Below are 18,645 nucleotides of genomic sequence, written 5' to 3'. Positions count from 1 at the left end.
TTTCTGGAAATTCACCCCAATAAACATCGAATTGTTTGCACCTTTGGACTTCGGATATTGTTGCTCTCTGTTCATGCAAGAAGGACCAGGGAAGTGAGAGGGTGAAGGAATAAGCCCCCTAACACATGATAGCAGTTTTCAGGTATATAAAAGGGTGTCATAAGGAGGAGGGAGAAAACTTGTTCATCTTAGCCTCTAAGGATATGTAAGCGAGGGAATGATCCCTAGGGTGACCAGACAGCAAGTGTGAAAAATCGGGACGGGGTGGGGGGTAATAGGAGCCTATATAAGAAAAAGTGCCAAAAATCAGAACATCTGGTTACCCTAATGGTCCCGCTATTGTGGGGTAACTTTCCTGGCTTCTGCACTACCCCGGTGAAGTGGGCTAGCGAAAGGATCTGAGTCCTCGCTCCAACTCCCTGTACCCAGAGGCCTCCCTGCCCTTGAGGACTCCCCTTCCACTCTCCTGTCTGGCAGAGTCCTCGTAAATCCCGACAAGGCTGGGCCCAGGATTCCTGGGCATTCAACCCCCAACCCTGCTGTGGTCACCTAGGACAGGGGCTAGGGTGTCCCCACTCTGGGGTACTCTCTCTGCACTGGGCACCTCCCTGACCCACTGATCATTTCATACAATTTAAAACAAATACAAGTTGTTTAATTAACAATTAATTAAAAAAAAAGAATAAGGAAAAATGGGAAAAGGTTAAAGGAAAACACATCACCCTGCTTTGTGGCAGGGAACATTACAAACAGTGTCTCTGGACTGTCAGGGCACTTCACAGTCTGTTCCTTGTAGGTCTCAGGCCACCTTCTCAGGCCCTGGCTGTGCTGTGGGTATGCTGCGGGTTGGACACTTGCAATGGTGGTGGCCACACACCTCTGGGCTTTGGGTGGTGGGACCCTTCTTCCCAGTGTCAGCCCCCCGTAGGGCTAAGATCCCCTTCCCAGTCTGGCCTGCAAGAACTCTTGGCTGGGGGTGTCTTTCTGCACTGGGCCATTGGCCCAAGGTTCCCCCTTGGCTGGCCCCAGTTGCTCACCACACCTGGCTCTGTGGCTGCTGCTCTGCTCCCAGGACAGGTTTGCTCTTTCCCTGGGCTGCTTCTGTGACTCTGCTGCCAACTCTGACCTGCTTCCTGAGCTGCTTTTCTGGCCCCTCTGGCTCTGGCACAGTTCTGCTCCCCAGCTCAGCTTGGGCCCCTGCTCTCTCCTTAGCTCAGGCCCACTCGGTCTGTCTGACCCAGGCAATTCCAGCTCACACGGAGGACGGGACCCCCCTGGCCTCCTGACTCCCTGATTAGCCTGCCCGCCCTGTCAACCAGGCTCAGAGGTTGAGGCTGACCTGGAGCATTGGCCTCTTCCCATTCTTTAGTGCTGGGAGCTAACCAACCAAAACACCCCCACTGAACGTTAGTAAGGGGGCAACAGTCCCCTTACAGATAGAACAAGAAGCAATGGGCTTAAACTGCAGCAAGGGAGGTCTAGTTGGACATTAGGAAAAAGTTCCTAACTGTCAGGGTGGTTAAACACTGGAATAAATTGCCTAGGGAGGTTGTGGAATCTCCATCTCTGGAGATATTTAAGAGTAGGTTAGATAAATGTCTATCAGAGATGGTCTAGACAGTATTTGGTCCTGCCATGAGGACAGGGGACTGGACTCGATGACCTCTAGAGGTCCCTTCCAGTCCTAGAATCTATGAATCTATGAACTATAGGTGGGAACTAAACCCCCATTGAGCGATTTCAGTGACAATGTGTGTGTAGAGGATCCTTGGCTTCACTGTGTCTTGCTGAACATCTAACCACCCTCCTGGGACTAGCCAGGCTAGAGGGGCTCCCTGGGTTAATGTCAGAGGCAGCTGGTGTGTCCTAGTGACAAGACATGAAAATGGCAGCAACTCATTAACCCAGAGCAACTCTTGAGCTGAAGGGTGATTTTATGGTAAATCTTCTAAGATTTATGTCATCACAATCTAAAGGTTACAGCGCAGCCCCTTCAAAACACGAGCTAAGAGCTAGAAAGAAGATTTTAGGTTTTAACTTTGTAAAACTCCAAACACAAAAGGGAAAGTAACAATCCTACCCGTTCCCCACCCCAAGCCTCCACCCTGTTCCAGCTGCCCCAATCTCTTCCTCTCATTTTTTCTCCTGGGGCCAATACTGAGTTCGTTATCACTGTGTGGACTGGGTCTGCTGGGGGGGAATACGAGCCAGGGATCCATGTTTTGGTGTGTCTGACTCTGGGCAGAGGAGTGTCAGGCCGGAGAGAAGGGACAATGGGGACTGCTCGGCACACAAAGCTGGACATGCTCATGTCCAGAATTAGCAGCAATCTGCTCCTCTGCACAGGCTCTTTGCTGCTGGAGCTCCCGGCAAATGTTTCCCACCAACACATTTGCCTCCACAGGTCTAGATTCTGACTCGGGTTGTACCATTGCTCCTTTGACCTCAGCAGTTAGCCAGTGTTTGGGGTCTTGCTAGGTTCTTCCATTGGCAGGAGAAATTGATGATAGGAGTCAGGTATTTCTTTGGTGATAACTTTATTATTTACGAATAATGTCCACACATTCCTGTGTCCTGAACACGATAGAAACAAACAGCAGCCGGCAGTTTCTTTTCTCAGAACTCCACATCTGCCTTTCCAGGGAACCCTGTGCCTGAAGCCAGCTCTGTCTCTCCGTTTCCTGCTGGGATCACACTCACAACTGGTTCTCTTGGCTTTCTGCCTCACGCACACCAAGCTCCAGCCAGTCCCTCAGACTCTGTGTTTTCAGCTAGCTCCAGGGAAACCGCTCTTAGGCCTGCTCTACACTTAACACTTAGGTCAACCTGGTGACATTATTCAGGGCTGTGAAACATTGTGTGTTCTGAGTGCTGCAAGTAGATTGACCTAACCCCTGGTGCAGACAATGGAATTCTGCCGGTGACCTGGCTACAGCCTCTCAGAAAGGAGGATAAACTAGAACAATGGGGGGGGGGGGAACAATTCCATCAATGCAGGATGCATCTACACTATGACACTTCAGCAACACAGCTGTAGTGCTGTAGCTCTGCTGTAGTAGCGACTGTAGTGTAGATATACCATTATTCTTCTGGAGACCTGGTCTACACCTAAAACTTAGGTCAGCCTAGCTACATCGCTCAGAGCTGTGAAAACTTTCACACCCTGTGTGATGTAGTTGGGTTGATCTAACCCCGTTGTAGACGCAGATAGGTTAAGGGAAGAATTCTTTGTTGCCCTAGGTACTGCCTCTCCTAGAGGTGGATTTGCTGCATTGATTGTAAAGCCCCTTCTATCGATGTAGGAAGTGTCTACGCTAGTCACTCATTTCTACTGGATATTGGGATGAATGCACACTCCCCAGTCCCCGGGTCTTCCTCTCCCAAGCTTCTGGCTGTTGCAGAGCTTCCAGCTTCTTCCCAAAATGCCAAATCCCAATTAATTCTGTGTCCCTGCCACCCCACATATGCCTGTCCCCAGCCCCACAACATCACATCACTTCTGCCCCCAGTCCCTCCACCAGTTGTGACCCCGCAGCCCCCACAGCTGCCCCTCAGGGCCCCCTTTCCCCTCCTGCACCTCCAGAAGATCTTCACCCACCCCCTCCCATCCTGGTGCTGCTGAGAGGGAGGGGGAAGGAGCTTCCAGGGGTCATAGAGCTAAGAGGCCAGAGGTTTGGGTAGACAGGAGTCCTCCAGGCCATAGGGGCTAGGATTATTTGGCTAGAGAAACCCATTTTTCCATTCCCAGTGGGCTGTTCCTCCCCATGTCTCAGTGACACTGTCTGACGCAGGATCCCCAGAGTCTTTCTGGCTCATAGAGGACAGTGGCAAACAGGCTGCACAATCCCTGGGGCAGTGATGAGATTGACTTCTCTTCCTCACTCACTCAATGCTCTCTATGGTTTGACAGTCCAGAGGCTGCACAGAGTTGACACTGGAAGCAACCTCCAGGGTCAGAGAGACGGGATGATACAAAGTACACAGGAAGGAGCCATAGAGACAAAGGTGTGCGAGGCTAGATAGGCTGATTTCAGGGCTCCTAGTGAGATATTCCCCTGCTCCCCCATCTCAGGGACACAGTCTGAGCTGGGATCCCAGCCACACCCAGAACCAGGGTCGGATTCTCTCCCCAGGGATGGAGCCTGGCAGGAAAGTGAAGATCGGGGCCTCGTCACCAGCATTGATAAATGTCACCTGCCCCCGGTCACAGTCCAGACAAACCCGGATCCTGCTGGGGACCCGGCTCAGGGGCAGGGGGGTCACAGGGGAGGTGAGAGCCTGGAACCGACCCCCCCACCAGCACTCCACAGCCCAGATCCCCCCCTCAGGGTTATGGCTGATCCGTCCCTTCCTCCTCACAGATTCTCTGGCCACCCCCACAGCCCAGAATCGCCTATCCCCCACCTCCACCTCCCAGCAATGTCTCCCCGACGTGAATCCCTCACAGCCCAGCACACAGAACACAGTGTCAAATCTCTCAGGGTTGTTGGGCAGATCCTGCCGTGTGTCTCCCCATCTCACACTTTTCCGATCCTCAGACAGGACGAGTTGGGGATAAACTGTGTCTGGATCCAGAGTCACATTCACTGGGGAGAGAGAGAGAGAATCAGAGCGTTAGGGGCAGAGCTCAGCCCTGGGGGAGGCTGGGACCATTTCTCACACTCCCCAGCAGCCCTGTCTTGGCTGGGACACTTCTGGATCCCAGGGAGCTGCCTCTGTATTGGGCACCTGAGACTGAGCAGAGATGTCACTGAAATTCCTGTGTGTTTCTCATTTGCTTCCAGAAGCTTCAGCTCCCTGCTCCCTCTGCTGGGGCTGCTCCATTCCCAGCAGCAGAGACACAATCAGGAAGGTGTCAGAAGCTTTCATTGAGGAGGGAACAGACAGAGGAGTCAGTTACCAGCTCTATACCCCCGAGGGAAACTCTGTCCCTTAAAGGCAGCCTCCAGTCCCAAGCTGGGGAACAGAGAGGAAGATGCAGCATTGGGGAAGAGCTGCTTAAAATCAGACAGTAGGAGGTGGCATTAGATGGGGTAGCCCCATCCCCAGCCTAGAGAGAAGGGAGGAGCTGGCAGCATCAGAGGGAGAACATCTCCCCAGTCCATGAAGCAGTGAGCAGCTCTAATGGGAGAGTCCAGCCGGCCCACAGGAATGGCACGATGTTGGAGAAGAGTGAAGGGGAGACCCCCTGCACCGGGGTAAAGCAGAGGGATGTGTCAGCCCTCAGGGCAGAGAGCTCTGTTTTGGTGCTGCTCAGTGAGTGTTTCTGTTCATGAACGTGGGCATGAACTCAACACTAAGGTTGGTGTCAGGATTGTTTGTGTGATGTCAGCTTGGGATCTCCCCAGGAGTTCCGGACCCTTGGTAGAAGTTGGGGGTGGGGCACGAGGTCCCACTACTGGTGGCCCCACCCACTCCATGGCCCTGCCCCCTCCTCCTCTTCCCGCTGAGCCCCTGACCCCTGGCCAGGCTGGGAGCCTTGGCTGCTGGGGAGATCTCCCGACCCTCCACCTGCCCTGGGTGGGTTTCTGGGGGGCCTGCGAGCAGCCCCCTGCCCATGTCCCCGCTCCCCGTAGTGCACCACCCCAGGGCAGGTGGAGGGTGCAGGACTCGCCAGTGCCGCTCGGGTTCCCTGGGTGAGACCCCGGCTCTGGCTTCTGGCCTGGCCAGGGGGCAGAGCCCTGGAGGAAGTGGAGCAGGAGTGGAGCCACGCTGGGGCCAATGCCAGGAAGCGGCTGCAATCTCACCCTGTCTGTGCGTGCCTAGTGGTTGCCCTCTTTTTCTCTCCAGTGCAGACGGCAGAGTGTCTGGAGGGGGAAAGGATAAGAGACGTGAGTTTTCCAGCTTTCATATTTATAACAGCATCACCACTCTTAACTCCTAGATCTGTGTTTTCATCACGACACAGAAACAGACAGAGAGACACTCAGGTATTTAATGTAAAAACGGTCTGAAACCTTCTCTTTCCTCTCTCATTCAGGCATCTCCCAGCAATGGAACCAACATCCTTTTGAACTCCCAACTTGTCAAAAGACATGAAATTGTATAAAAGATCCTTGGGTCCTGATTCTGTCATCTCAGAGCTGCTTAGGCTTCATCAGGGGAAGTTTGAGTCGCAAGACTGAGGTCCCAGTTATGCTGGTCCGCTCTGAAGGTGATATTGGACAGTGGACTATGAACTATTTCTGAAAGAACTCTTTACAACTAGGAAGCTCACCATCTCTGCTATGAATCTGGACCTCAATGAATCAAGCTCATGTCTGTATGTATATTGATCTTCTAACAATACTCTCTCTCTTTTGTTTTTTAATAAAATTTAGTTTAGTTGATAAGAAATGGCTGTAACGTGTATTTGGGTAAGATCTGAAACATTCGCTAACCTGGGAGGTAATGTGTCCGATCCTTTGTGATTGGTAGAACCTTTTCTTTTATATGATGAAATAAGATTTTTAGAAATCATCGTATTTGACATAAGGGAAATGTTGCCTTAAGTGACCTTGCTATTAAGTGATGTGTTCATAAGTTGCTATGTGGGATAAAGAGATGTTTTGACCACACAATGTGCTTAAAGACACCAGGCACCCAAAATGTGCTGTCAAGGAGTAGTTACCAAAGTCCAAAAAATCCCATGTGGAGAAAAGGGTCAAAGTGACCCGTGCACATCAGTGTGTAATGACTGGTAATGAACAAATCAGAAAAGAGAATTACTTGAAAATAGCTTGGACAGCAAAAGTCCTGCCAATTAGAACATTCATGCATGTGTAATGTATGAGTTATACAAGATACTTACAATGCATAACAGACAAAGGTGATTGGAAAAGAACTAATAAATATATAATCTGGATGTGTATAATATGTCGTACATTGTAAGGGATAGTCGGAGCATAGGAAAAATGCATCATGACCTGCCTATTCCCCTGGAGAAGGTAGATGAACAGTATTTCTTTCGGTATGTTTGTCATTTCTTACTTTCATAGTAATTGTAATAGCAAGGCATGCTTTTGGAACAAATAAGGGGTTGAATTAATCAGTCTGAGTGTCTTGGACTCTAAGTATGTGGCATTCTCATCCAACAATGAACTAGAAGTCTAATCTACACCAACTGACTAGCGCCATTCTCTTCCCACAGTCTCAGACACTGATCCCAATTTCCCCTCCTAGATCCCTTCTAGGTACCTTTGAACTTCCTCAGAGCCTCTAATAGTGCAATAGTTTTCTGGGAGAAACCACTGACTCGCTCTTCCAGTTCAGGAGAAATCTCCTCTGGCTGCTGGAACTTCCCCTTCTCCCACCTGAAGAGAAACAATTTCACGTGATTATATTTCATTTAGTGACTCATTATAAGTGGTTGCTAGGGAATCACTGCTCTAATGGGCCTGGAGTTAGAATTCCTCTACTTCTCCCAGCCTCAAAGCAGGTGAGACACAGCCCATGGCCATGCAACCTTCCCCGCAAAGGTCCCATTAATATTCTTCAAATGTGGCCTGGAGATATCAGCTCTGGGGACAAAAGGGGAATTGAGTCTCCATGGCCAATTCACTCCTTGGCCTCCATGCTCTGAGGGACAGGAGGTTCCCAGGTGAAGTGCTGTAGAAATCTGACCACTAGGAACTAGACTGAGACAGCAACTCCCCCCTCCCCAGCTCATTCCACACAGGTCTCCAAACAGTCCTCAGATGGGAAAGACTCTTGACCATTGCTGCCCTGGGCTGAATGGTAACCAGTGCCCCAGCAGTGACAGGCCCATATTCCATCCTCACTATCCTGGGGCAGCCAGTCCCCCAGGGATGTGACATCTCTGGGAAATACTTTAGGTCAGTCCTTCCCACTGAATGGATAATTTCAGAGTCTTCTGTGCAAAGGTGAGAACGTCAGAATAAAGCTGATCAGAGAGATTTGTATCCAGAATGTGACCTTCCCCACACATTTTGCTATAGAGCCCTGGGGAGACGTGGTGCTAACATCACCATCAAGCTCTTTCCAAGCATTGTGAAGTGTGAGGTGGAGTGAGAGAGCCACGTACTTGCTCAAGGTGCTTCTGACATCCTAGAGGGGAGAGAGAGAGAGAGAGAGAGAATCTTAGGGCAGGTCTTCACTACGGGGGGGGGGGGTCGATTTAAGATACGCAAATATTTGACGTATCGCAGCTGACTTACCCCGCTGTAGGGACGGCGGCAAAATCGACCTCTGTGGCTTCCAGTTGACGGCCCTTACTCCCACCTTCACTGGTGGAGTAAGAGCATCGATTTGGGGATCGATTGTCGCATCCCGTTGGGATGCGATAAATCGATCCCCGAGAGGTCGATTTCTACCCGCCGATTCAGGCGGGTAGTGTAGACCTAGCCTTAGTCCCATCTGACGCACAGAGGAGATCCCATGGTAGGCATTTTGCAAATATGGGGAAAAGAGGCCCTACCCTGGCCCCAGGGCCATGGATTCCCAGAATTAATGATGCTTTTCCACCTTTAATATCTATGTGTCTGTAACGCTGCAAAGATAATAGTCATTCATATGTCAGCAATGCACATGCCGAGTTACACTGAGATCTCTGACTGCTGGCCCCCAGTGCTTATGATTCAGGAGCCCTCCCTTCCCTGTGTGGGGAGCTGGTATATTTCTGACCACAGGTGCTGGCTTCCAATTGTCCCTGGGGGTGCACAACCCCAAGCCTCACTCCACCCCTTCCCCCATGCCACACTCTTGCCCAGCTCTTCCCACCCCCACTCTGCCCCCACCCCACCTCTTTCTGCCCCCTCCCTCATGCGCACCCCCTTCCCACTCCTCCCCCTCCCTCCCAGTGCCTCCTGCACATCACGGAACAGCTGATTGAAGCAGGTGGGAAGTGCTGGGAAGGAGGGGGACGAGTTGATCAGCAGGGCTGCCAGCGGGCAGGAGGAACTGAGGGGAGGCGGGGGTGGAGGGGGCTGGCTGCCGATGGGTGCTAAGCATCTGCTAATTTTTTTCCGTGGGTGCTCTAGCATTTAAGCACCCATGGAGTCGGCACCTCTGTTTCTCCCTCAGTCTCACCTGCAGGAATTCACTTGCTGGCTTCTGACACTTCCCCTCCAGCTCACTGATCAGCTCATTGAGACGGGAAATCTGCTCGGAGAGTTTACTGACATTTTCATTAAAAAGAAGAACAGGAGGACTTGTGGCACCTTAGAGACTAACAAATTTATTAGAGCATAAGCTTTCGTGGACTATAGCCCACTTCTTCGGATGCATATAGAATGGAACATATATTGAGGAGATATATATACACACATACAGAGAGCATAAACAGGTGGGAGTTGTCTTACCACCTCTGAGAGGCCAATTAATTAAGAGAAAAAAACTTTTGAAGTGATAATCAAGCTAGCCCAGCACAGACAGACAGTTAGATAACAAGTGTGAGAATACTTATAAGGGGAGATAGATTTCAATGTTTGTAATGGCCCAACCATTCCCAGTCCTTATTTAAACCGGAGTTGATTGTGTCTAGTTTGCATATCAATTCTAGCTCAGCAGTTTCTCGTTGGAGTCTGTTTTTGAAGTTTTTCTGTTGTAATATAGCCACCCGCAGGTCTGTCACTGAATGACCAGACAGGTTAAAGTGTTCTCCCACTGGTTTTTGAGTATTTTGATTCCTGATGTCAGATTTGTGTCCATTAATTCTTTTGCGTAGAGACTGTCCGGTTTGGCCAATGTACATGGCAGAGGGGCATTGCTGGCACATGATGGCATATATCACATTGGTAGATGTGCAGGTGAACGAGCCCCTGATGGTATGGCTGATGTGATTAGGTCCTATGATGATGTCACTGGAATAGATATGTGGACAGAGTTGACATCGGGGTTTGTTACAAGGATAGGTTCCTGGGTTAGTGGTTTTGTTCAGTGATGTGTGGTTGCTGGTGAGTATTTGCTTTAGGTTGGGGGGTTGTCTGTAAGCGAGGACAGGTCTGTCTCCCAAGATCTGTGAGAGTAAAGGATCATCTTTCAGGATAGGTTGTAGATCTCTGATGATGCGCTGGAGAGGTTTTAGTTGGGGGCTGAAGGTGACAGCTAGTGGTGTTCTGTTATTTTCTTTGTTGGGCCTGTCTTGTAGGAGGTGACTTCTGGGTACTCGTCTGGCTCTGTCAATCTGTTTTTTCACTTCAGCAGGTGGGTATTGTAGTTTTAAGAATGCTTGATAGAGATCTTGTAGGTGCTTGTCTCTATCCGAGGGATTGGAGCAAATGCGGTTATATCTTAGAGCTTGGCTGTAGACAATGGATCGTGTGGTGTGTCCTGGATGGAAGCTGGAGGCATGTAGGTAAGTGTAGCGGTCAGTAGGTTTCCGGTATAGGGTGGTATTTATGTGACCATCGCTTATTAGCACAGTAGTGTCCAGGAAATGGACCGCTTGTGTGGATTGATCTAGGCTGAGGTTGATGGTGGGATGGAAATTATTGAAATCATGGTGAAATTCCTCAAGGGCTTCTTTTCCATGGGTCCAGATGATGAAGATGTCATCAATGTAGCGCAAGTAGAGTAGGGGCGTTAGGGGACGAGAGCTAAGGAAGCGTTGTTCTAAGTCAGCCATAAAAATGTTGGCATATTGTGGGGCCATGCGGGTACCCATAGCAGTGCCGCTGACTTGAAGGTATATATTGTCCCCAAATGTGAAATAGTTGTGGGTGAGGACAAAATCACAAAGTTCAGCCACCAGGTTAGCTGTGATATTATCAGGGATACTGTTCCTGATAGCTTGTAGTCCATCTTTGTGTGGAATATTGGTGTAGAGGGCTTCTACGTCCATAGTGGCCAGGATGGTGTTTTCTGGAAGATCACCGATGGATTGTAGTTTCCTCAGGAAGTCAGTGGTGTCTCGAAGATAGCTGGGAGTGCTGGTAGCGTAGGGTCTGAGGAGAGAGTCTACATAACCAGACAAGCCTGATGTTAGGGTGCCAATGCCTGAGATGATGGGGCGTCCAGGATATCCAGGTTTATGGATCTTGGGTAGCAAATAGAATACCCCTGGTCGGGGTTCTAGGCATGTGTCTGTACAGATTTGTTCCTGTGCTTTGCTGGGCTAGCTTGATTATCACTTCAAAAGTTTTTTTCTCTTAATTAATTGGCCTCTCAGAGGTGGTAAGACAACTCCCACCTGTTTATGCTCTCTGTATGTGTGTATATATATCTCCTCAATATATGTTCCATTCTATATGCATCCGAAGAAGTGGGCTATAGTCCACGAAAGCTTATGCTCTAATAAATTTGTTAGTCTCTAAGGTGCCACAAGTCCTCCTGTTCTTCTTTTTGCGGATACAGACTAACACGGCTGCTACTCTGAAACCTGACATTTTCATTCTGGATCCTCACAATCTCCTCGTCCAGCTTCTCCAGCTGGGCCAGCAGGAGTCGCTCTTGTTCCTCCAGGAACTGCCGCAGTTGCTGAAATTCAGACACAATCTTCTGCCTCTCGGTTTGTATTTGTTTCTGTATGAAAATAGGGAAAGGGCTGGTCAGGGACAGGAATGGCATCTGGGGTCCTTTCATGGAGAGCTGAGTGAGCAGGAGGGAGAACTTCATTGAAAATCCTGATTTCTGACATTTGACTTTACCCTAGGGAGAGAATTCTCTCACAACTTCCCCTTCAGCCCCTATATCTCTGAAAGGGAGGTTTCCATGTCTGTCATGGTCAGCATATTGAGTTATTCATGGCCTCTGGGAATTCAGACCCAGAGCAGCAGGAGGCAGGACTCAGCACTACACTGACAGACACCAGGGGAGAAAAAAGAAACAAACATGTTAATGCACAAAATGACTAGACAAGTGGACAGCATGTCATGGGTGACATTCAGTTCACTTGGGGGGATTTCTGGGAAAGCCACAAGAGCTAGATATTAACTCATCAGCTGAAATGGAAGCTTAGGGCTTGTCTACGCATGAATCTAACCCCAGCAATCTATGATCATGGAGAAACACACAAGCCGATGTTCACCAAGGCCACACAGGAATCTGCCTCCAAACAGACCTCTGACTGCCACTCTCTGCTGGTTAATAACAACAGGCACCTACCAGATACTCCTGGCGTTTCCCCTCTCCAGTCACATGAAATCCCCACAGCTTTTCTCTCTCTTCCCGCAGAGTCTTCAAATGGGCCTGAATATTTTCCTGAAGAAACCAAAAGGATTTGGGAAGTTTCACTTTGAGGGTTGAGAGGGGTTTGGAGTTGGATGTTTTCCTACCCAAACTCAAGATTACTGTTGGTCCTAATCACTTTGTGACATCAGGGCCACCAAGGAGATGAAACCTTATTAATGTAGATTGGGAGTGTGTCATATTCAGACTTGTTACCAATTCAGGTTCAGTCTTTTTAGTAATTACACAGAGATCTCAATTATAACCAAACTTTATTGGTATTTGTGAATTGATTAGTGGTTCAGTGCATAACAGGACACTGAAGTCACTTGGGGGTGAATCAATAAACTTGTTTTTGAGAAGGTTTAATGAACAAAGTGATACAAGTCCCAGAAACCACCAGGGTTCAAATATGGGCTGGATTTCAGCCCTGAATCCCTGGGGATTGCAGTGGTTGGACAGAGCTGGTTTAAGCACCAGGGCAAACCCCATGAGAAGTATGGAGGCCATTCGTCTGGTTTGAAGCTGCGCAGTCCCAGTTTTGTGGAGAACTATCCCTGTCTGGTCGGGACCCAGCACTGGACATGTGTTTGTCCAATGAAAAAGAGAGAAGAGGAGACCAAAGATGCAGGAGGATACCAGTGAGGGTGGAGGCAAGGGTGGGGATAGCACTTCCATGCAGAATGATGCAGGTGGGGGCGTGCTGACAAAGGTGGTGGTGGGCCCACACAGGCTAACTGATTCAGGTGTGGGAGGGCCCATGCAGGCAGGCGTGGGGATGTCCTATATTCTGGGGATGCCTCAGTGGCCTCCATAATTAGACAGGCAGATTTGTATAAAGAATGGTTGGGGTTTGCCTCAGTACTGTCCTAAACCTTTTCAGTGGCAATGCACTCTGGGTAGGTCCCCACTGTCCCATTCCCTGGTAAGAATCCCAGAAGCAGTGCATTCTGGGAGATTTCAAAAGGCTGTCTGGTGGGACTAACGGAACCACTTAGGCTGCTCTTTGCCCACGTACACACTAGAACAGGTCAGACTGGCACCGGGTCAGCTCCAGCCTGGGGTTAGTTTTGCTACAATCCAGTGTAATCCCAGTGGTACTTGGCATGGACCTGCGCTGTCTGGAGCACTTTTGTGTGTGGACACAAGGTGCTTGGGGTTCACACGGCGTTTAGCCCCATGATCTCCTCTAGTGCAGGCCAGCAGCATCTCAGTTTAACCCTTCATGGAGCAACACAGGAGTTCAGAATCTCAGTGGGAAACCTTGTCTCCCTGCTGGACCTAGGGCCTTTATCAAGGAGTCTTTCCCTCCTACTGTCCGCACTTCATCACTGCTCAGTGCTGCTGATGGAGGCAGTGTAGCCTAGTGGTTAGGGCACTGGCTTGACCTTGGAAAAGTGGGGGTTTATACCCACCTCTGCCACTGACCTACTGAGTGACCTTGGACAAGTCACTTCCCCTCTCTGTGCTTCAGTTTCCCCTTCCACCTTTTGTCCCTCTTGTCCAGTTAGACTGTGAATGGCTCAGGGCAGGGATTGTTGTAGATCAATCTCTGATAATTTTCATATGACTTTACATTGTGCCTCTTCATATAACCTTGTGGTGGGTCTACCCACGTGTGACCTCTGTTTTCATGGAACTTTGTATCAAAGCCTCATTTAGAAACTTTGCATTGCCCTTGGTATAATATTATAGCCCCTAAGGATAGAATAAGATAGAAGAAAAATTTCTTTTTGCTAGCAGTAGAACAAGAGCTCTCCCCCCCCCTCTTAATCAATTGCCCTGTTGAATGAATGAGGTGTGAATGAGCAAGGCATGGAAGGCAGCACCTCCAGACAGCCTCAACTGTTGGAGAGGGGCTGGGAGCCAGACCCAAGGACAATAAAACGTGTCAAGTGGGCTCATTAAAGACAAGCAGACATACCCACGGCCTCGGGGGTTAGAAGCAAGCACCTTCTTTTGGAAACACCCTCTTTGCAGCATTGGGACAACACTCAAAAGAAAGCAGCACAAAGGACCAATGGACACAGACACAGAGTTTAAATCTGGTATAGATTTGCATAAGAGGAAAGCTGCTATAAAAGTGAGGTGTCTTGCAAAGGACCCCGGGTCTCGTCTTGTCAACATGGGAGCATCGATCCGGATCGGCAGAAGCCCGGCTCCACCCCCTCCTCCATTTAACTCACCTGGCCAGTGAAGTTAAGGGGAGCAACTAATTGGTAACAACAAGACGGAGTGTGTTTGTGTGTGTGTGTGAGTGTAAGTGTAATATATTATATGCATATGATACAGTGTTAATGAATACATGTATTACTAATAAATGTGGCGTTTTGCCTTATTCCCCCGAAAAGATCCTGTGCAGTACTTTAAGTACAACATTTTGGTGGAGAATGCGAAAGGGGGAGCAAGCATAGAACCCACAGTTATTATAAAACTGGTGTGCACACCGCCAGCTTTAGCAAGCCTGGCACTAGAGGAAAAGGAGCGTAAACTTTCAGTTAATTAACCAAACTCTGAAGGATATAGGAGTTTAGGTTTGAATTGTGTTATAGAGGTACATACACCCTCAGCCGTAGCAAGACTGAGCTAAAGAGGAGAACTTAGTGTTTCTCACTCTGATCCGGGGAAGGATCTAATCCGGGGAAGGATTTGTATAATTGGTGTATGAACCCTCGGTGGTAGCAGACCGAGTAATACAGAGGGAAGCTTAGCGTCTCTCCCTCTGGCCCAGAGTGGGTTAAAAACATAAGATGCAGATCTTGTTCTGTTAAGCCAAACTCTGAAGGATATAGGAGTTTGGGCAGTGTAGTGTGGTTTATGTTTGTTTGTTTTTTTTGTTTTGTTTTTTGTAAGTAATATTGTGGTAATTTCACAATTTTGCAAAAAATGTTTAAGAAACGGAACCAGGAAGGGTGGGGGCTAGTTAAAAAGCCCACCCTCCTTGCTAAATTGGTAGTAAAACAAGGCTTGTGCCCATGGAAAGAAACTGTTTATTGGAAAAAGCAGAATCGGGCCCAGGCAAGCAACAGATAAAGAAACTGGAAAACAGGTTGGGTACAGAGAGTTAAAACAGCAGTCTCAAATCTTACAGCAGCAGTAACATCAGGAGAAGAAACATTTGAGACCCCAGAAGGGGGCAGACCTTTGGGACCCCTCTGGAGATTGGGAAGGGGGATATTTGGGATATTTGGGTAAATTCCTCCTCCCAGGGCCAAAATGCCATTGAAACAGTTAACAACAAGGCCTGCTTCTGCCTCAGATCTCCAGGCCATGGCAAAATGGCTCAAAATTTTAAAACAAAAATTTTTTTTTCTAGATGGAGTGTTAACGCCCTTTTACTGAGAGAAAGGGAGGATTTACACTCACAAAAAAATGCACCATTTAATTAGCATTTGTGCAGCCCCGAGTACCAAACACACTGTGGCAGAGACTAAGCAGGTTCTGCCATGGTGGAAGCACTGTGCTAATTTGTTTCCAAGCTTCTATCTTTCAGGCTCTGAACCAGAACATCAGGAGAGCTGGTACCAGCTGAAGAGTTATAAAATACCATGGTTATTGTGTCATGACAAAGTCTGTGTTCAGTGTTCTGTGTTGCATGTTCTGTGTCTGTCTCTAGTGGTGTCCTGTGCTAGCATTGGGTCTAGAAAAAGAGGGGATACTACACTAGACAGGGCAAATGTCTTTTCCTCTCTCTACTTCCCCCATGTCCATCCAATTTATCAATCACCACTTGTGTCCAAAAAACTTTGGTCCCCAGTGCATCAGGTTTATTTTTTGTTAGGTTCTCTAACAGTCATTTTGTTGTTAATTTTTGTCATTAATACATTTGTATTGTTAGTTACATTTGCTTGTATTGTTAATTCCACACTTTCCTCTATGCACTCTGGTTCTATTTCCCCAAGCCCTAAAGGGTAGTTCTTGGGCCCCCATAACCTGTAAGACCTTGGCCCATAACTGTATGGCCCCATCTTTCAGGTCCCCAGAAACCTCTAAGAACAACTGTTAAAAATAGGGAATTCTACAACATTTTAGCAACTGAATGTTAGTTTAAGTCCAAATCAGCTTAACCTTGCATAACAACTGTGGTACTCCTACAAAATCTTATTTGTTGTGTGTGCTTAAGAATGTCCTAACCTCAGTAACTTTTATTGTTTGATGGCTATTGCAGCATCAAACTTGGGCCTCATTTTGTTTGTCAATGTACCCATTTATTGTAATGGTAATGGTTTTGTTGTATTTCCAATTATTATAATTATAATTGTTTGCATTTGTGTTTGTTATATCTGGTGTTTAGTCAATTGTAATGGTTTTAGTTATATTCACCTGGTTATAATTGTTTGGTTTGTTTGCAACAAATACAAAATATTTATATGGTGACCACTCAAGAATTGTTCTTGAGAGGTCAAAAGGGGGACAATGTAGATCAATCTCTGATCATTTTCATATGACTTTACATTGTGCCTCTTCATATAACCTTGTGGTGGGTCTACCCACGTGTGACCTCTGTTTTCATGGAACTTTGTATCAAAGCCTCATTTAGAAACTTTGCATTGCCCTTGGTATAATATTATAGCCCCTAAGGATAGAATAAGATAGAAAAAAAATTTCTTTTTGCTAGCAGTAGAACAAGAGCTCTCCCCCCACTCTTAATCAATTGCCCTGTTGAATGAATGAGGTGTGAATGAACAAGGCATGGAAGGCAGCACCTCCAGACAGCCTCAACTGTTGGAGAGGGGCTGGGAGCCAGACCCAAGGACAATAAAACGTGTCAAGTGGGCTCATTAAAGACAAGCAGACATACCCACGGCCTCGGGGGTTAGAAGCAAGCACCTTCTTTTGGAAACACCCTCTTTGCAGCATTGGGACAACACTCAAAAGAAAGCAGCACAAAGGACCAATGGACACAGACACAGAGTTTAAATCTGGTATAGATTTGCATAAGAGGAAAGCTGCTATAAAAGTGAGGTGTCTTGCAGAGGACCCCGGGTCTCGTCTTGTCAACATGGGAGCATCGATCCGGATCGGCAGAAGCCCGGCTCCACCCCCTCCCCCATTTAACTCACCTGGCCAGTGAAGTTAAGGGGAGCAACTAATTGGTAACAACAAGACGGAGTGTGTTTGTGTGTGTGTGTGAGTGTAAGTGTAATATATTATATGCATATGATACAGTGTTAACGAATACATGTATTACTAATAAATGTGGCGTTTTGCCTTATTCCCCCTGAAAAGATCCTGTGCAGTACTTTAAGTACAACATTGTCCCTCACTGGGTTTTGTGCAGGGCCCCCTACAATTGAGGTCAGATCTCATCTGGGGTCTGTAGGGGCTGCTGGGATGCAAATAACAATAATAAACTGTGATGCAATCAGCAATAATAGCCACAGCTTGTAACTCCCCCTTCTCCAGTCTGAAGGCAGCACTCCCATAGACTGGCCTGCAGCTCTTGTCAATAAAACCTCACTAGTCATTTAATAACTTCCAGTCTGCAGAGAGTTCCCTTATTTCACTGGTGGGAGCTGAGTTTGAAAAGGATTCAACTGCTCAGAGAAAACTTTCCCACATCAGACAATTTTAAAATCTTCATCTCTTGTCATTCTTGCCAGGCTGGAGTATCATTAATTTGTACAGCATCTTTCATGCAATGAAGGCTACACAGAGCTGAATGACACAGTTACACCTGTCTCGGGCAACTTGTGATGCCAGTAACCTGTAATTAAAATCCAAAGTTATTACCCATTAGACTGGACAGCAACTCTGTACCTTGTACTCCTGGGCAGCTTCCTGTATGAGAACCACAGTGTGAGCACGGTGAGCCCGGGACTCTCTGCAGATCACACAGATGGGGGTTTGATCCTCTTCACAGAACAGTTTCAGAGCCTCCTGGTGTTCCCCACACACCCCATCCCCTCCTGTTCCCTTTGTTGCCTGTAAACTCAACCGTTTGGCTATTTCTACAACATTTGCCAGCTGCCTGTTGGGCCTGAGGTTTCTCTGTTGCACAGTTTCTCTGCACTGAGGGCAGGAGGTGGCTGTAGTGGATCCCACCCAGCACTGGCCAATGCAGGCTCGGCAGAAATTGTGCCCACACTCCAGAGTGACAGGTTCTGTGAAATACTCCAGACAGACGGAACATGAAGCTTCCTCCTGGAGACTTTCCAAAGGGGTCTCCGCAGCCATGGCTCCTCTGGGCAGTGTAACAGCGTAAGTTTCAATTTCCTGAGTTCACACTATGCCCCGCCTTCAGCAGCAAGGGGATATTTCCCTTCCCGGAACTGACTCGTGCTGTTTGCTGAATTGGAAGGGGCCCACCCGTAACTTTACATCCCTGGAGGCTTTGGTGAAAAATGTACCACTCGGGCTCTGGTCCTGCAATCAGCCCCTGTGCTGGTGTCGAGGGTAACTGGGGCTTCACCTGGACATCAGCATCCCCCTGTGAGGATGAACCTGGAGGAGCAGGGCCTGTGTGTCTAAGGAGCGATAGTCAGACTTGGCAGAATTAGTTTTTTATGATATATAATTTTGACAGATATTGTTTATTTT

At 48.1% G+C, this 18,645-nt stretch overlaps 1 protein-coding gene across 1 annotated transcript; it reads right to left on the bottom strand.

Moving 5' to 3' along the window:
• Positions 1 to 2,622: 2,622 nt before the first annotated feature.
• LOC135972199 (zinc finger protein RFP-like) lies at positions 2,623 to 18,305 on the bottom strand. Its single transcript, XM_065565098.1, has 8 exons — positions 17,866 to 18,305; positions 12,043 to 12,138; positions 11,318 to 11,460; positions 9,028 to 9,115; positions 8,024 to 8,046; positions 7,177 to 7,292; positions 5,748 to 5,807; positions 2,623 to 4,586 (listed from the first exon to the last, which is right to left on the bottom strand). Exons 1-8 carry the CDS (start codon positions 18,280 to 18,282, stop codon positions 4,069 to 4,071), a joined length of 1,461 nt encoding a protein of 486 aa, XP_065421170.1. The 5' UTR covers positions 18,283 to 18,305; the 3' UTR covers positions 2,623 to 4,068.
• Positions 18,306 to 18,645: the final 340 nt, after the last annotated feature.

Source organism: Chrysemys picta, chromosome 12 (genome assembly GCF_011386835.1).
Source record: "Chrysemys picta bellii isolate R12L10 chromosome 12, ASM1138683v2, whole genome shotgun sequence".
In the NCBI taxonomy this organism is placed as follows: domain Eukaryota; kingdom Metazoa; phylum Chordata; order Testudines; family Emydidae; genus Chrysemys; species Chrysemys picta.
This window is presented reverse-complemented; position numbering and strand designations above follow the sequence as displayed.